Source organism: Dermacentor silvarum, chromosome 2, assembly GCF_013339745.2.
Source record: "Dermacentor silvarum isolate Dsil-2018 chromosome 2, BIME_Dsil_1.4, whole genome shotgun sequence".
In the NCBI taxonomy this organism is placed as follows: domain Eukaryota; kingdom Metazoa; phylum Arthropoda; class Arachnida; order Ixodida; family Ixodidae; genus Dermacentor; species Dermacentor silvarum.
The window spans coordinates 9047469-9063944 of NC_051155.1; the positions used below are offsets into that span (position 1 = coordinate 9047469).

Below are 16476 nucleotides of genomic sequence, written 5' to 3' on the forward strand. Positions count from 1 at the left end.
CGTCACTAGTACGTGACAATATATACCTGTATATACACCCCCATCGGACCCCATGTATACTTATGGAGCACAGCGTGCCACGCGTTGGGTGAAGTAATGGACAAATTTCCGAGGGAAGTAGCCCTAGAATGCTTACACATTTAAATGTATATCAATGAGAGAAAAAAAATTCATTGGCTGAATTTGAGAGCTTGCGAGTAAAAATGCGGTATGAAGTGAAGTCACCCACCACAGATTACCTCAGATAGTATGCACCCGGCCGCACTGAAAGCCATGTACAACCACGGCCAGGCTAGAGGAGGAGATGCACGCTTGATCATGTCACAGTGCACTCTCCCCATCCCCTCGCCTTGAGCTCGAGCATGAAGGCAGCACACATCAAGCCACCATCCTTCTCGACTCACCCTCCTACCCACAGCGTACCGCATGCGACGTGCAATAGGATCTTTTTTGCACTTGGACTTCATACGGAGCACGATCGCAAGAAGGTCTTGCTGCTGCGCTGCTCCACTTTGGTGGCCACCCTCTGTTGTGCGGCACACAATTTGAGAGGTGCGTTCGCAGCAGCAGCACATAATTCAACCATTTGGCTGTCTGCATCCGTGGCAGTTTCCATTTATTGCCTCGGTATTCCTTCTCAACAGCAGTGGAATTTCATCATAAGAAATCATGTGTAAACACACTTCATTATACATGGTGTTCTATGACAAAAAACTATAAAAAGTTAAATAAAGTTAAATACTTTGTTGTATAGAGAGCTTCGTTATGTCAGTGTTTAACTGTAGTTGGGATAGTGCTGCTCCATGTGAAGGTACAGCCCCTGTGCAAGCATTGCTACAAACAATGCAAACCTGCACACATGATGCCTTTGCGACCTTAAGAGACCTATGGAACAGCACACACACGAGCACACACCACCACAACAATACTGCCATTGTGCCATGACAACATGGCCACCACAGCAACAAATACCGTACGACTTCCACACTTCTCTCCTGCACGCGGAGGGGGTAGGGCCTCTCCTCAGTTTTCTTCCGCAGTGGTTCTTTCCTTCCTCCTTGGGCAACTGCAAAGGCACCGCCGTGTTGTTAACTCTCATTTTTGTAACGTTAAAGCTAATTGAAATATGACTCAACAACAGCATATAGATGTAGCACGTATGTAAGGACAACGCGTAAAGTTGATACCATATTTTTTTGAGACAAATTCAATGGCTATTTATAAAATTTACGGTGCATGAAAGGATGTATTTGCATGAGCCTGAACTAGAGGTGCCGTCACCATACCAAAGAAAGCTCGGAATTATGTTTGATTGCACTTCTCGTCTGAATTGCATCTCGCCTGCGCCTGCAGTGTAGCAACGTGGTGGTGTTCTTGCAGTCACCAATTTCCATGCATGGGCGCCATTTTCCTTTTGAGCTGGTTATATTAACTCTGTGCATAGAGGGTAACTGCTGATGCCAGCTTCAGTGTCGTAAATTTTTTTTATTTTTGAAGGACAAGTTCACATGTAACAAACTACTGATCCAAAGACCACTTTTCGTGGAACTATTGAGTTCATTATAAATGAATTGAATTGTATCTGCAATGCCTTTGAATAATCATTACATCATGTTTCGTGACACAAAAGTATGAGACCTAATGCTACATTGAATTACATGATATATACCTATGTCTTTCCTTAGCTGACTCATTATTTTTCATCGTGAATGTGAGAAATGAGGGAAGCCTTTGTAGCGTTGTCTGCTATGTATGTGACGGTGTGTAATGTAGTCTTAGGTAAGTCAAATAAAGTGTTTTTAATTCACATTCACCGATAAGATTTTGCTCATTCAGAATCAGACCCATAACACTGGTTGCTTGTAAGCCAGCACTGGCTCCATTGCTATCTCAAGCAAGTTTAAGGTTGCTGGGAGCTTGCATCATAGTGGGCAGTTATCAGAAGAGGAGCAGTGCTAGCAGTATTGTGCAAAGACAGTGAATGAGACTGGTTGCTGCTTGTTACAGTCTGCTGCCAGCAGCAGGTGTAGATCACTGCACGATATCATCTTGTGTGAAGAACCTTTTGTAATTGCAGTTTCTGGACGATGTGTGGCAACACATAATAGTACAAACCGTCTTTGTGGTAGTTTCAATTATCTGTATTGTCTTCATGCAATTTGCAATTCATGCCCCAATGTGTTTCTTGCTGTTGGTGGTACTTGGCAGAAGAAAGTGTCTGACTGCTGAGTCCATCACCTTGTGCAGACTGGCGCCCGTGTGAAGAGTGCAGCGGTGCGGTCAGCACCGCGACGTCAGTCGTGCCGACGACGTCTGCCACGAGGTTCCTTCTGTGGCTCTACTGGTAGCAGTCGGGATGGTGTCCGGCGCCTTTCCATGAAGCGGTCCCCAACCAGCCCCCTGGGTGAGTGCCTGCTCAGCCACATCAGCGCAGAACATTGGCTAGCCCATGTTTATGTTCCACATGGGAGCATTTATTTAATTTACTTGTTTTTTATGTGTGCAATTACAAGGTTTGACCGTAAGGCAAGGCATAAGGAAGACGTAATCGTTCTAAGGCCTTTGCATTTCGGAGGCCATGCGCAGGCTTCGCAGCAGCAGCTCTAGATGACACCGAGTGTTCCTAGAGAAGCAGGAAAGAGGAGTCCCACTGCAGTACATGCCTCATGCATAACTCGTTTCAATGGTGGCAATGCGTTGTCACTATACTGATTCAATGTTAACGCATTACCATTGACAGTCATCGTTTCATTTCATTTATTTCATTTATTTTCTCTCAAGGCCGAGGCATTACTGAGAGGAGTGGGTGGTATAAACAACAACAAAAAAGAAACACATTTTAGCAGCGTAGTAAGGTTACAAAAAGTGGTTAACAAGGGCTTGTTTGAATTCGTGCATATTTACTAGTGAACCAATGGAAGCGGGAAGGTGGTTCTAGTCGCTGCTTGTTGTGGGAATGAATGAATTGAAGTGGGTGTTCGTGTGGCAACATGGCACGTCAACTTTGAACTGTTGATCATTTCTGGAAGAAATGTACAATTGTGGTGACAAAAGAGAGTCTCTTAAAGTAGAATTACAATGATAGATTTTATTAAATACAGTTAAACCTGAATATAACGAAATTGACAAATTCCCAAAAAAATTCGTTATAAAGAGGATTTCGTTATATGCAGGATCGTTACAAAAATTCGAAAAAGAAACGCTTACCGTATTTACTCGATTCTTACCGCTTACCGATGGCCTCGTATAAAGACCGTTTATAGTCCGACGTTATTGGCGCGGGCCAGCGTCGTTTACGGCCAGTCACGCTGCGCCAGCCAAAATGCCATCTCTATACTCCGACGCGCGCCGCTTTGAACGGCTGTCTGAGAACGTCGGCGAAGCGGCGTGGGCGCCTTTATTTCTTTGTGCAAAATGGCATTGCGGGTCAGCGCGACGAACGTGCGAATGGGTCAGGAGCCAATTCGGCGCCGGGCCCGTCGGGGCACGTCGGAAGCCACCGGTTACGTTGGCTGCGCCGGTCCTGAAGTAGCGTGCGCGACTGTAAATGGCCCTTATATAGTGTCAGGTTAGTGCAGTGACGCTGCCAACGCGTTGAAACAAAAAAACATTTTTTTTTTTCTTCGGCAACATCAACTGGATAAGGAGAGTGCCGGCTTGGCGGGCTAGACCAGCTGCAGCAAGCGGCGGGATCAGGTTTGAATGAAGGGAGGGGGAAAGGTCACGCCCGCTGCGGCAAGATCGCCAGGTCGAGGGATGCAGGCCCGCCTCGCGCGAACGCTCGCACGCACGCACACATAAGCTCGCTCTCGCCTCGCAGTCGCCGTGGATTCGAGTGCGCCCAGCGCAACGCCGCCACTTCGCATTCCGTTGCGGTGGAGAAGGTGCTTCCGGTTGCTCCTCAGGCAAAATATGACAAAATTTGGGGCGAAATCTCTAGGTTGTCGGCGGGGAAAATTCGTTATTTCGAGGGGGTCTCCCGCTGCCACTTCATTACGTAGAGGTCTCAAATACATGTGCTTCCATGGAGTAACGGCGGGGAACGGAAAAACTTCGTTATATCCAGGAATTCATTATATGGAGGTTCGTTATAAGCAAGTTTAACTGTAGGCATAGACGCGCGATTTTACGACGAAGTGATAGTTTAGGCAAATCGAGATTCTATTTCATTGAAGTGACACTTGCTGTAGGTGAGTAGTTATGTTAAATAAGACGTGCTGCCCGGTTCTGAATTGCTTCTATGCTGAGAGTAAGTGAACTGACATGGGGATCCCAAATGGAAGATGCCTATTCAAGCTTAGGCCTAACTAATGTTTTAAAAAGCAAAAGCTTTGAGTTGGTGGGAGCTAGACTAAAATTATGTTTTATATAACCAAGAGTACGGCCAGCATTACTTGTTGTATGATTCAGGTGAGTTTGCCAGGAAAGGTTCTCAGAAATATAAATGACAAGGTAAGTGGAAACCTGAGTTAGGGGAACGCTATTAAGAGAGTATGTACATGATGTGTCGTGAGAAGTACGTCGAGTAACTCTCATTGCCTTACATTTATTAGTACAGTTAAACCTGGATATAACGAAATTGACAAATTCCCGAAAAACTTTTTTGTAAAGAGGATTTCGTTATATGCAGGTTCGGCACGAAAGTTAGAAAAAGAAACTGATCACTTTGCCGACAATCTCGTACCTGCGTTTAAAACCTTCGAGCCACCCGTTACTGCATTTTAAATCATCGCAGCCCAGCATTAAAGTATAATTCCTTGCTTTTTGCTACAAAACAGCGCCGCAGCTTTGTCGACGTCAGCGTATGTGGATGATTTCAACTTCTTGCCATCCGTGCCATGCTCCACAGCACTGGGAATCGCATCTTTCCTGTTTAAGATTGTGGACAAAGAACTAGCTGGGATGCCAAATTTGGTAGCTACATCCTTCTTTTTTTGGCCTCCAGAAACGGCGTCCAAGATGGCCATTTTGTCCTCAAGAGTCAATATCTTTCGTTTCTTCGTCGAAGCACTCATCCTTGGAATTTCACACCAGGTACTGGATGTGTGGACACGTGTCGTTTGGCTCAAGCGCGAGGCGTCGAATACGAAGAGCAAGCGACACGATGGCGTCGTAGCGCCGTGTAGTGTCAGGTTAGTGAAGTGAAGTGCAGAGACTTGCGCAGTAACCAAAAAGTGGCTGCCAGCACGTTAAAAAAAAAACTTTTTTTTTCGGCAACATCAACAGAAAAAGGAGAGTGCCGGCTTGGGGGGCTAGGCCAGCTGCAGCAAGCGGCGGGATCAGGTTTGAATGAAGGGAGGGGGAAAGGTCACTCCCGCGGCGGCAAGATCGCCGGGTCGAGGGATGCAGGCCTGCCTCGCACACGCTCGCACGCACGCACACGTGCGCTCAATCTCGCCTCGCAGTAGCCGTGAATTCGAGCGCGCCAGCCAAGCGCGACGCCGCCGCTTCGCATTCCGTCGCGGGGGAGAAGGTGCCTCCGGTTGCTGCTCGCGAAAAAATGACAAAATTCGGGGCGAAATCTTTAGGTTGTCGGCGGGGAAAATTTGTTATTTCGAGGGGGTCTCTCGCTGCCACTTCGTTACGTAGAGGTCTCAAATACACGTGCTTCAATGGAGTATCGGCGGGGAATACAGTGAAAGCTCGTTAATTCGCACCTCATTAATTCGAACTTTCGGGTTAATTCGAACTGATGGTCATGGTCCGGCCACAATATATAGGCGTCTATGGGTTAACCAACTCGTTAGTCCACGCGCGCATCGGCTCCTCTATCGATAATTCGAACTGCGCGCCGCTGCGTGGTGGTATTTTATACTGCCGCCGCAAGCTTTCAAGGCTCAACGATAGATGGCGCGAGCGCAGCGGCGTCGCTGTCGTCATTGCGCTTGCTCTTCGCATCGTGTGGTGGTTCGTGCCGGACGTGTCTGCGTAGTCTCCGTGTCCTTTGTGTGCCGCTCATTCAGTCGCTAGGCCTCGTGTACGTCAGAGCTACGAAGTCGTTCGGTGCCGTGTTGCTACGATGTGACGCTGCTCACGGCCTTGTATATGTTGGTGCGGGCCTGGGATCAGGTCATGGCAACAACTGTTGCCAATTGCTTCTGCCACAGTGGCTTTTGTGTGACCAATGAGGGCACAGCTTGCGAGCCCGACGAGCACGAGGTCGTGGTCATTCCTGCCTGATTGCGGGATGCGCTGGAGGACGTGACCTTCGACGACTACGTCGATGCAGATCGCTGTGCAGCGGTCTGCGGCACAATCACCGACGATGATATCATCGCGCAGGTGACTGGTGGAGAAGCGCCCGTTGTCGATGTAGGTGCGTATGACGAAGAGGATGATGCACCCACGCGGCCCTCAGCTTTGGAACTAATGGAGGCTATGCGTGTCGCGCGTCTATTCTTCAGCTTCGAGGAAGACGCAGAGGATGCTTTCTGCCACGTTCGCGCGTTGGAAAACAAGGCTATGGCGATCGCATTCAAAGAAGAGAAACAGACAGTGATCACGGATTATTTTTGCAAGTAAATATTTTGAGTGATTTTCCAACAATCCGGTCTCAATTCCTGCTGTTTTTTCAATGAATTTCGTTAGTTCGAATTTCGGTTTAATTCGAACTCATTGGGCGTCCCCGCAAAATTCGAATTAACGAGCTTTTACTGTAGAAAAACTTTGTTATATCCAGGAATTCGTTATATGGAGGTTCGTTATAAGCAGGTTTAACTGTATTCAGTTTCATTAACCAGGTCTCACACCATGCATCCTTATTACTGAAGTCCGATTGAAGCGTTAGATGGTCGGCAACAGTTAATATTTTACGATAAATAACACAATCAGCCGTGAACAGCTTTATGGACGAATAAATCTTGTTAGGCAGGTCATTAATGTATACAAGGAAGAGCAAGGGTCCTAGTACTGACCCCTGTGATACTCCTGATGTCACAGGACAAGGGGCAGAGTTATGGTCAATAACTGTAACTAATTGCGTGCGTCCTGACAAGAAACACTCTATCTATTTAAGTACGTTAGGGTCTAAATTCAGCGCGTGTAGTTTAAATAGTAGCAATTTATGACATACCGAATCGAATGCTTTCGCAAAATCAATGAAGATGCAGTCTATGAAAGAGGAACGATCCAGAGCGGAGAATAAGTCGTTAGTAAAAGACAACAGTTGTCTCACAGGAATGGTTTTTCCTAAACCCGTGTTGCTGTGCAGTGAAAAAATTGTTTGTTTCCAAGAATTCTACAAGGTGACAATAAATGACATGCTCCATGAGTTGGCAAGGTATACTTGTCAATGAAATGGGTCTATAATTATCAGGATCATGTTTGCTACTGGTTTTGTGCAGGGGAACCACCTTCCCAATCTTCCAGTCGTTCGGGAGCACACCATCTTCGAGGGACTGCAAAAAAATCATAGTATGATGGATGAGTAGGTTTCAGTGTTTTTGAGAAACTTTGGGTTTATACTGTCTGCACCAGGTGAAGAAAGCTTCTGAAGAAAACTTCTGAAGCTTCTGAAGAAAACTGAAGGTGAAGAAAACTTCATGATCGTCCTTGTTTGGATGTAGCCAGGTTTCAGTTATGGCAATGATATCCAAGTCACAGGAATCAAGAACTGAATTAACAGCGGTGAACTTGTTAAGACAGCGCACGTTACATGTTAGAGCAGTCAAGCGTGGAGCATTGACGCAACTGGGGGATGAAAAAACGCCACATTCCTATGTAGAAGTGTCACGTGGCAATCTATGTGCGATCGATTTACCACCAGCACTGCTTAGCTCACACGTAGTGAATGACCGTTCAACTTCTGTTATACTTATGGTCGCCATGTCGGGCACAAAGCGTTTGCCGTGCAAGTACAGTGTTTTGTATTTTATCTGGAATGAAGATGACCCCGATTTTTCTTTAGAGAGGTCATACAGTTTCTTTCTTATTTGCCGGGTGGCAGGGCAAAAAACCTCAGATACAAATACATTTTGTTTTGATCATAAGGGAAGCATGGTTTCTTTTGTTTTAAAGTCATTAAACTTTATTATGACTGGACGACATATGGACTCTAAGTAAGGACCCAAATGATGGACGCGTTCAATTGCACTCGATGGCAAGGCATTCCCAAGAGCAGATGAAATGGTAGCAAGTGTATGTTGCTCGGTTTGAAGCCAAGATTTGTGACCGTCAGAAATGCCACGAAGAATTATATTGTTGCGTCTAGAACGGTCTTCTTGGTCATTTAGTCTAGATTCAAGCATAGCTTGCGGCAATTTCAGAGATTCAGTGATTTTGTGGGCGACGGATTTCATATGATCAAGTAGTTTCATGCAGTTTTCAAGGGAATCAGTGCACCGAACAATAGCCTCAAGCTTATAAACTCCAAAGCCTCTTGATTAGTCTTAATAGCTCTGATGTGAAGCTTCAAGTCAGACTGGCCTCGGGCAAGCTCTGAAGTCTGCTCTTTAATATCTTTAAGCATTTGAATTATCTGCTCAGATACGTCGGTCTCATCCAGTGATGCAGTAGAGTTAGATCGAGTAGTCGAGGGCCAGGATTAGTTTTGACGTCACATGACTGAAACAACAAGAGAGCAATGTCTACACATTCGCACAAGGTAGCAATTCCTTCGCTGGTACAGCACCATGACAGTTTCTCTTAATGTTTGTGTGCAGCCCTGTGATCGCGGCGATCGGGGGCCGTGCTATCATGATGATTAGCATGCAGTGCAGCGCGATCGCCGCTATCAAAAAGAGAAAACTGAGACTGTGAGTGCGAGGGAAGGCACGTGTTGGCAGGAAGGAGAGGCCAGGAGCGGAGCAATGTCGATACTATGACAAAGAAGTCCAACACAGCTGTGGATGACACGAATGATGCCAACTGAAAGACGCAACAATGTAGGCTTAGCCAGTCGCACCAAGAACAGTATCTAGCCTGAGCCCCACTTGCGTAGCGCTGGTGATCCGGCTGCGGAGCTCTGCACAGCGCACTTCTTCTTCCTTACATCTTCCCCCCTCACCGAAGACGGAGCCACACAGATGGCCTAAGGCATTGTGAGGACAAAGGGCTCGTGATACGGCTTGAGGCAATCTGCGTGCACAGGTTCGCGGCCTCGATGACGTAGTTTACCGGAGAAGTTTTCTGTAGGACCCAGTAGGGTCCACGGTATCTGGAGACAAACTTGGAGGAGACACCTGGTGCCGAAGTAGGGGGCACCCACAACCAAATGAGAGCTTCAGGCGAAAGCTGGTGGTGTCATGACGAAATTTCTGCAGCACTTGTTCTTGCGTTATAAAAGTGAGCGTGCTAGTTGCCAACATTCTTCTGCATACCGGGTGGCTTCAGAAACCAGTAAACCCTCTGATATGTCAGGATGGTAAGGAAGAATAGTGTGAATGGCAGTCGACGGTTCTCTGGCATACAGTAGAAAGAAGCGAGAAAAGCCCGTTGTTGCCTGGAAGGATCAGGGCCCAGTTGGTGTGGTTGGGGGCAGCATCGAAAGCATGTCGCCAAAAGTTCGATTAAAACGCTCTGTCAAGCCGTTTGTTTGCGGGTGATATGCGATGGTACAGCGATGAATAACGCAGCACTCAGCGAGAAGTTCTTGAATGACATCGGCGAAAAAGACGCGGCCTCGGTCACTCAGGAGTTCGCGTGGAACGCCGTGACGTAGAACGAAATGTTGAAGCAGGAAGGAGGCAATGTTAAGAGCCATCGCAGCTGGCAGAGTGGCAGTTTATGCATACCTCGTGAGGTGGTCTATAGCCACAATGAACCAGCGATTGCCAGCAGCTGTGTATGGCAGAGGCCTGTATAGGTCCATATCAACCCGGTCAAAGGGTCGTAAAGGGCACGGCAGAGGTAGCATTGATCCAGAAGAGCGGCAACGATCAGTTTTGCGGCTTTAACATTCTGTGTAAGAGCGAATGTACTTTTGCACAAAGGTGCACTTACTGTGCGAATAAAACCTATGATGTAGTCTGGTGTAGGTCTTGAAGAGACCAGCGTGTGCACACTGAGGACCGGCGTGGAAAGCTGCACATACATCAATGTGAAGCTACCGGGGCATTGCTAGCAACCATTTCCAGATGGTAGTTATGGTGATAGACGATTCTGCCGCGGATGGCGAAGTGCGAAGCTTGTCCGCGGTGCGCTCGGGATGGTTGGCTTGTAGGCAAATCAGAGGGTAATCTATCAAAGATGAAATCCAGGAGTCCTTGCGCTGCTCCAAAGCCATGTCGATAGAAGCTAATGGTGAAAGTGGGTCGTCTATGACAATGTCAGCATGGACATGTGAGCACGAAAGAGCATCAGCATCGGCATGCTTCTTGCCTGAGCGGTAGACAACCCAGATGTCGTACTCTAGGAGCCTCAGTGCCCACTGGGCTAGGCGGCCGTAGGGATCTTTGAGGGACGACAACCAGCAAAGTGCGTGGTGATCGGTAACGACATCGAAGGACCAGCCGTACAGGTATGAACGAAATTTTATGGCCCAGACGATCGCTAGACATTTTTTTTCTGTGATTGAATAATTTGCTTCAGCTTTTGTGAGAGTGCGGCTTGCGTAAGCAACATATTCTTGGTAGCCAGGCTTTCGCTGGGCGAGCACAGTGCCAAGACCAACACTGCTAGCATTCATATGGATTTCCGTGGGAGCAGTTGGATTGAAATGGCGCAGTATCGGTGGTGTTGTGAGCAGGCGACGTAGCGTCGCAAAGGCAGCATCGCAAGCCGGGGACCAGGCGTAAAGATTGGGGTTTCCCCGAAGAAGCTGTGTTAGTGGTGCCATAAAGCGAAATTTCGGATGAAGCGGCAGAAATGCGAGCAGAGGCCAATGAAACTGCGCAAGTCTTTTAGAGGCGTGGGCCTCGGGAATTCTTTAACAGCTCGTAGCTTAGCAGCATTTCCGAGAATGGTCAGCTTGCGTGCCCCAAAGTGACATTTTTTTTCAAGTTTAGTTCGAGGCCAGCGTTACTAAGACAGCATAAAACCTGCTCCAAGCGATGAAGGTGAGTAGGAAAATCTGGTGCAAACACTACTACATCATCCAAATAACACAAGCACATGTTCCAAATGAGGCCACGGAGCATAGTATCCATCATGCGCTCAAATGTCGCGGGCGCGTTGCAAAATCAGAATGGCATCACACGAAATTTGCATAAGCCATCTGGTGGGATGAAAGCAGTTTTAGGCTTATCGTCTTCAGCCAAAGGCACTTGCCAATAACCAGAGCGTAGATCGAGGGAGGAAAAGAACTCTGCACCTTGTAAGCAGTCTAGGGCATCATCGATCCGCGGTAATGAATAAACATCCTTTCGGGTTGTTTTGCGTTGGCGGCGGTAATCCACGCGAAAACAGATCAAGCCATCCTTCTTTTTAACTCATACAACTGGCAATGCCCATGGACTGTCGAACGGTTCAATGACACCCTGCTTGAGCATTTCACCTACTTGCTCATCAATGACGCGGTGTTCTATCGACGGTCGACGGTTGCTGCTGTAGCAGTGAGTGAGCACCGCTGTCAATCCGGTGACATACAGTCATCGTTTGCCCCAGAGAAGTGCTATGGCTGTCAAAAGCAGGGCGAACTTTGTCGAGTAGACGGAGAAGGTCATGGCATTGCTTGGGGTTTAAGGCGTTGTCGATGACATGGCAGAAAACGTCTTCAGGCGATGTGGTAGTTACAGGACTACAGTAGAGGGTGCTGACCTTTGACGATCCAACAGGAAGTTCCAACGTGGTAAGGGTGACGTAAGGCTCCACAGTGCCGAGAGATTCACCGGGGAGCAACGTAATCAAGAATGGAAAGTGGTTGTATACAGGAAGGTAAGTCACACCAGCTTGAAGGCCAAGCAGCATGGTTGGAAGTGGTGAGAGGTGGCGATGAACGAAAGCAGTGGAAGGTGTGAAGAGTACGGTAGTTGGAGGCAACAGAACAGGATAGAGGCACCAGAACAGATGTCTGCGGAGGTATCTGGATGTCTTCAGTGAGGGACAACTTGGGTGCAGGAAAGCGAAACGTCGTCAGATATGGCATTGCCAAGCGAAGAGAAGGCAACTTCTGCACGGGAGCAATCAATGGCAGCTTGTGACAGGAGAGAAAATCCCAACCTAAAATAATATTGTGGGAACAGTGGGGAAGAACGATGAACTTGACTATGTAGAGCACTCCTTAAATTTCAAGTCTGGCGGTACATGCAGCCACTGGCTGGACGTGCTGTGCTGTGGCCGTGCGGAGTAATGGACCGATGAAAGGCGTCGTGACTTTTCGTATTGAGCAGCATAGTTTTTCAGCAATTACAGATATGGGGACACCTGTGTCAATGAGGACAAGCACAGAGACACCTTCAGCAGCGACATCAATAACATTCGGCGGCGAAAGAAGAGGGCTTGAGCGTTGCGACGATGACGCAGTTCTTGCCTCAGGAACTGCGCCACTTAAGTTTTCCATGTCAGCAGTAGAGGGATGTCGACGCATCAGGGAGAGTGAGCGACGAAGAAGAGAAGGAGAACGGCGGTCAGAAACGGCAATGGCTTTGGCGGAGAAAGGGTAAATCACGGCCTGGAGCGTAAGACAACGGATGGTCGTACGCAGCTGTGCGTGGGTCGTCACGTGGATGAAGTGGGCGGCGGCGGCAGAAGCGTGCAACGTGTCCGTGAATATGACATGAGTTAGTTTTCGTAGTGGAGTACCGCTGTTCGAGTTCAGGCCGTTGCTAGTCTGTCACTCCTGATGGCACCCTCGTTGATCCGCGCTCCTAGCCCTCAATCTTTCGTTCGTTGTCAGGCTACACGTTGTATACAAGGCTCGCAACAACTCCTCCGTATGTACACGTTTATTTACATATGTACATTTCACCAACAGCTTGCAGAGTCATCGACTCCAGCTCTCTGATCGCTCTCCCCAAAAACAGCCCCGGATTACCTGTTTTAAGCAATTCGGTTTACACAAGAATTTCAGTCCTCCGCCCCTCGGCAGCGTAGGGTGGAGCACTGTCACAATCACAAACAGTTTTACAGGCATACAACTGTCACGACCCAATGGTTAGCTCAAATCAGCCCAACAGCTTTATTTCAGACACTCCTATTGGTTCACTTCACTCTTTCCCGTTTTCCTCTGGCCACTCCTTACACTGCAGCTTCACTTCAAAGCAAACATGAACAAATCAAAATGAACAAACCAGTAACAACAAACGGCAACAACAAAGTACACCAACAAAAGCCAGAAAAAGAATTTCCCTTCCATTTTGAATCCGCTGTTACCCGGCCCATGCACTCGAGGAAGCTGAAAACTAGAGGATGCGCCGTGTAATTGCTTGAACACAGGCGGCGGCCTGCTCTACGCGACGAAGACCGCCTGAGCAACGCGACTCCCATCTGCCTATTAGCCTCACAAGGACCGCTGCCAGCGCGTGCTCTTTTATCCTTTGTCCAGCTCCCCCGACACCGTGGGGGGCGACAACAGTGACGACCGGGAAGTGAAGCGTTTGTCAGCACTCGTTTGACGGTTTGAAACATCCTGCACATGTGGTCCATGCCCATCGGCTCAGCGACGCCTGCCATCCCGCTCTATACGGCCTATCTTGCTAGCCGATAGGGCGCGGCACTCCCCGGGCCTACGCACATATAGAAACGTTTCTGTAATGTCCTCCTATGCCCGTTTACATGCATACAAGTAAAATATCCAAGTAAAGGTCGTCGAACTTAACAACATGAATAGCAGATAGGCCGATTGTCCACTGTGCGCCAGGGATTAATTACTCTATGGACTGGAGGTCATGGCGGCGTGGAGCTAAAAACAGGGCTAGGCATCGGAGGCGGAGCCCGGAACGTCGGTGGTCGTAGTCATGCGTCGGCGTCGGCGTGAGTCAATGGGGCAGTGCGTTGAGGCGCCTGCTCCAGTCGTAGGACCTCGGACACTTGTTCTTATATAACGTGTTGTAGGTCGGACTAAGGGAACGAACTTGACTCCGGCGGGTTTGAGATGAGGGAGAGCTGGCGAGCAACTTCTTGTACGAAAGCCTTCATCTGCGAGAGGAGGGTGGGATCTTGAAATGGAGGGGTTAAGCCGGACAATGATTCTTATGGGGAACAGGGCGGCGGGTGATGAGGCGTTTTCAGCGGAGCTCATCATAGCTTTGGCACAGCTCAATAACTTGGGCAAGTGTAGAGGGGCTCTTTGAAATCAGTATCTGAAACGCGTCCTCGTCGATACCCTTCAGTATATGCTTGATTTTATTGCCCTCGGTCATTGATGCATCGACACGTTTACAGAGATCGATGACATCTTCGATATAGCTGGTAAAAGTCTCACCAGGCTGTTGAGAGCCCAATTGCAGGCGCTGTTTGGCACGAAGCTTTCGAACAGCAGGGCAGCCGAAGACCTCGCTGAACTTTGTCCTGAACACAGTCCAGCTGGGGATTTCGTTTACGTGTTTACGAAACCACATGTGGGCAATTCCGGTGGGGTAAAAAGGGCCGGTGGTTAATTTCATGATGTCATCCCATTTGTTGTTCACACGACGTATTCATATGATGAGAGCCAGTCATCAACGTCGTGGTCGTCAGTGCCGTTGAAGATGGGAGGGTCCCGCTGAGGGCATGTTCTGGGGCATACGGAGGACTGGGGACCAGGTGGTAGTAAGCACATGGCCATGATGGTGGCCATGATGGTGGCCATGATGGTGGCCATGATGGTGGTCATGATAGTCATTCAGTGGTCATGATGGCAGAGAGAGTCCGACTGCTCAATTCCAGGATTACAGGAGAGCCAGCAAACCTCCACCAATTATGGCAAAGAAGTCCAACATGGCTGTGGACAACACGAATGACGCCGATTGGAAGACGCAATAGCGTTGGCTTAGCCAGTCACACTAGGAACAGTCTCTAGCCCGAGCCGCACTTGCGTAGCGCTGGCAATCCAGCTGCGGAGCTGTGCACGGCGCACTTTTTCTTCATTACAATACCTTTAGTTTTTTGTAGGGGGCTTAGGCATCGCTTGCTCGTTTGTCCGTTTGGGCTATTTGCTTGCATTGACAATCATTGTTGATAGCTCCTGCATAATTTCTTCCCTGCTAAACTGCTGCAAATTTGGAATTTGGTTCTGCGAAATGGAGTTTTCTTTCCCCGTAACCTGCTCCAAAAGTAAGATTTTCCAGCTCCAAACCCTATTTGAGCTGTGTCACAACCCTGCACTCTTCCACAGCGTAATAGTGCGTGCAGTTACCAAGTCATTGCTTAAGCCAGCCATACCCTTTTATAGGCCAAGCACAACTACACAGTCACTGAACAAGCCTACCTCACTATTGTTTGAGCGATTCAGAAATTTCATCACACCCTCGTTGGTTGGGAACCGAGGGGCTCGATTTTATTAGTCATAACCAGATAAAGCCAACAGACAACGAAGCCAAGGAAAGCATCGGGGAAATTAAGTGTAGTTGAAATTGGAATGTAGCAAATAATGAAGAAAAGGGAAATGAAAGTGGACGAAAAGATAACTTGTCGCCGGCGGGAGCCAAACCCACAACCTCTGCATTACGCGTGCGTTGCACTACCAAATGTGCTACGGTGACGGCCATCAATTCGTCCACTAACTTGGGTATTTATGTTTACTAGATCTAGCCCTAGGAGTGTTAGCCAGTGCCACTCAGAACCATGGTGGGCGGATGTGGAACATCCTTTTTAGCCCGATGGCGTCCCAATACACGTGATCTTGGTAGAGCAGGCACGTGGCTAATAAACCCTCGCTGGCAGCCTTGAGCGTCATTAGGTAGCATGCGAGGGTTTATTAGCCACCCTTGAGCGTCATTAGGTAGCATGCGATGGTTTATTAGCCTCATATTTCATTACGAGGGTCTCGAATCTGGCAGCCTTGATGTCATTAGGTAGCATGCGAGGGTTTGTTAGCCACGTGCTTCTCCCAAGATCACGTGTATCGTGACGCCATCGGGCTAAAAAGGATGTTCCACATCCACCCACCATGGTTCTGAGTGGTGCTGGCTAACACTGCTAGGGCTAGATCTAGTAAACATAAATACCCAAGTTAGTGGACAAATTGATGGCCGTCACCGTAGCACATTTGGTAGTGCAACGCACGCGTAATGCAGAGGTTGTGGGTTCGGCTCCCGCCGGCGAAAAGTTATCTTTTCGTCCACTTTCATTTCCCTTTTCTTCATTATTTGCTACGTTCCAATTTCAACTACACTTAATTTCCCCGATGCTTTCCTTGGCTTCGTTGTCTGTTGGCTTTATGTGGTTATGACCTCGTTGGTTGAAGTCACTAAAGAATTTACCAGGGTGCCTCAACCGCTGACTTCAAGATTATGACTTCCTGGCCCCTAAAGATGTGGGCAGAACTGTCAATATGCAGATGCTTTATTATACTGCCCTCTGTCGGCATCATTGGCTACCTCCTCGGCTGTTCTAGAGCAGTTCACCAAAGTGGCAAATGCCTGTGCTGGTGGCGTCAGTTGCTTTTCAGCTTCCTGATGA

General features: G+C 48.2%; 1 protein-coding gene across 5 annotated transcripts in view; it reads left to right on the top strand.

Annotated features, from left to right (window-relative positions):
• The window catches only part of LOC119441305 (serine/threonine-protein kinase greatwall), a 273862-nt gene that overhangs the window by 182364 nt on the left and 75022 nt on the right, over nt 1–16476 (top strand). For all 5 annotated transcript variants that reach the window (XR_007465401.1, XM_037705927.2, XM_049661143.1 and 2 more), the window contains one exon: nt 2248–2404. Coding sequence is in view for 4 of the 5 variants with exons in the window: in XM_037705927.2 (XP_037561855.1) it covers nt 2248–2404 (157 nt within the window). In the remaining variant the exon portion in view is untranslated. The remainder of the gene's footprint in view (nt 1–2247; nt 2405–16476) is intronic.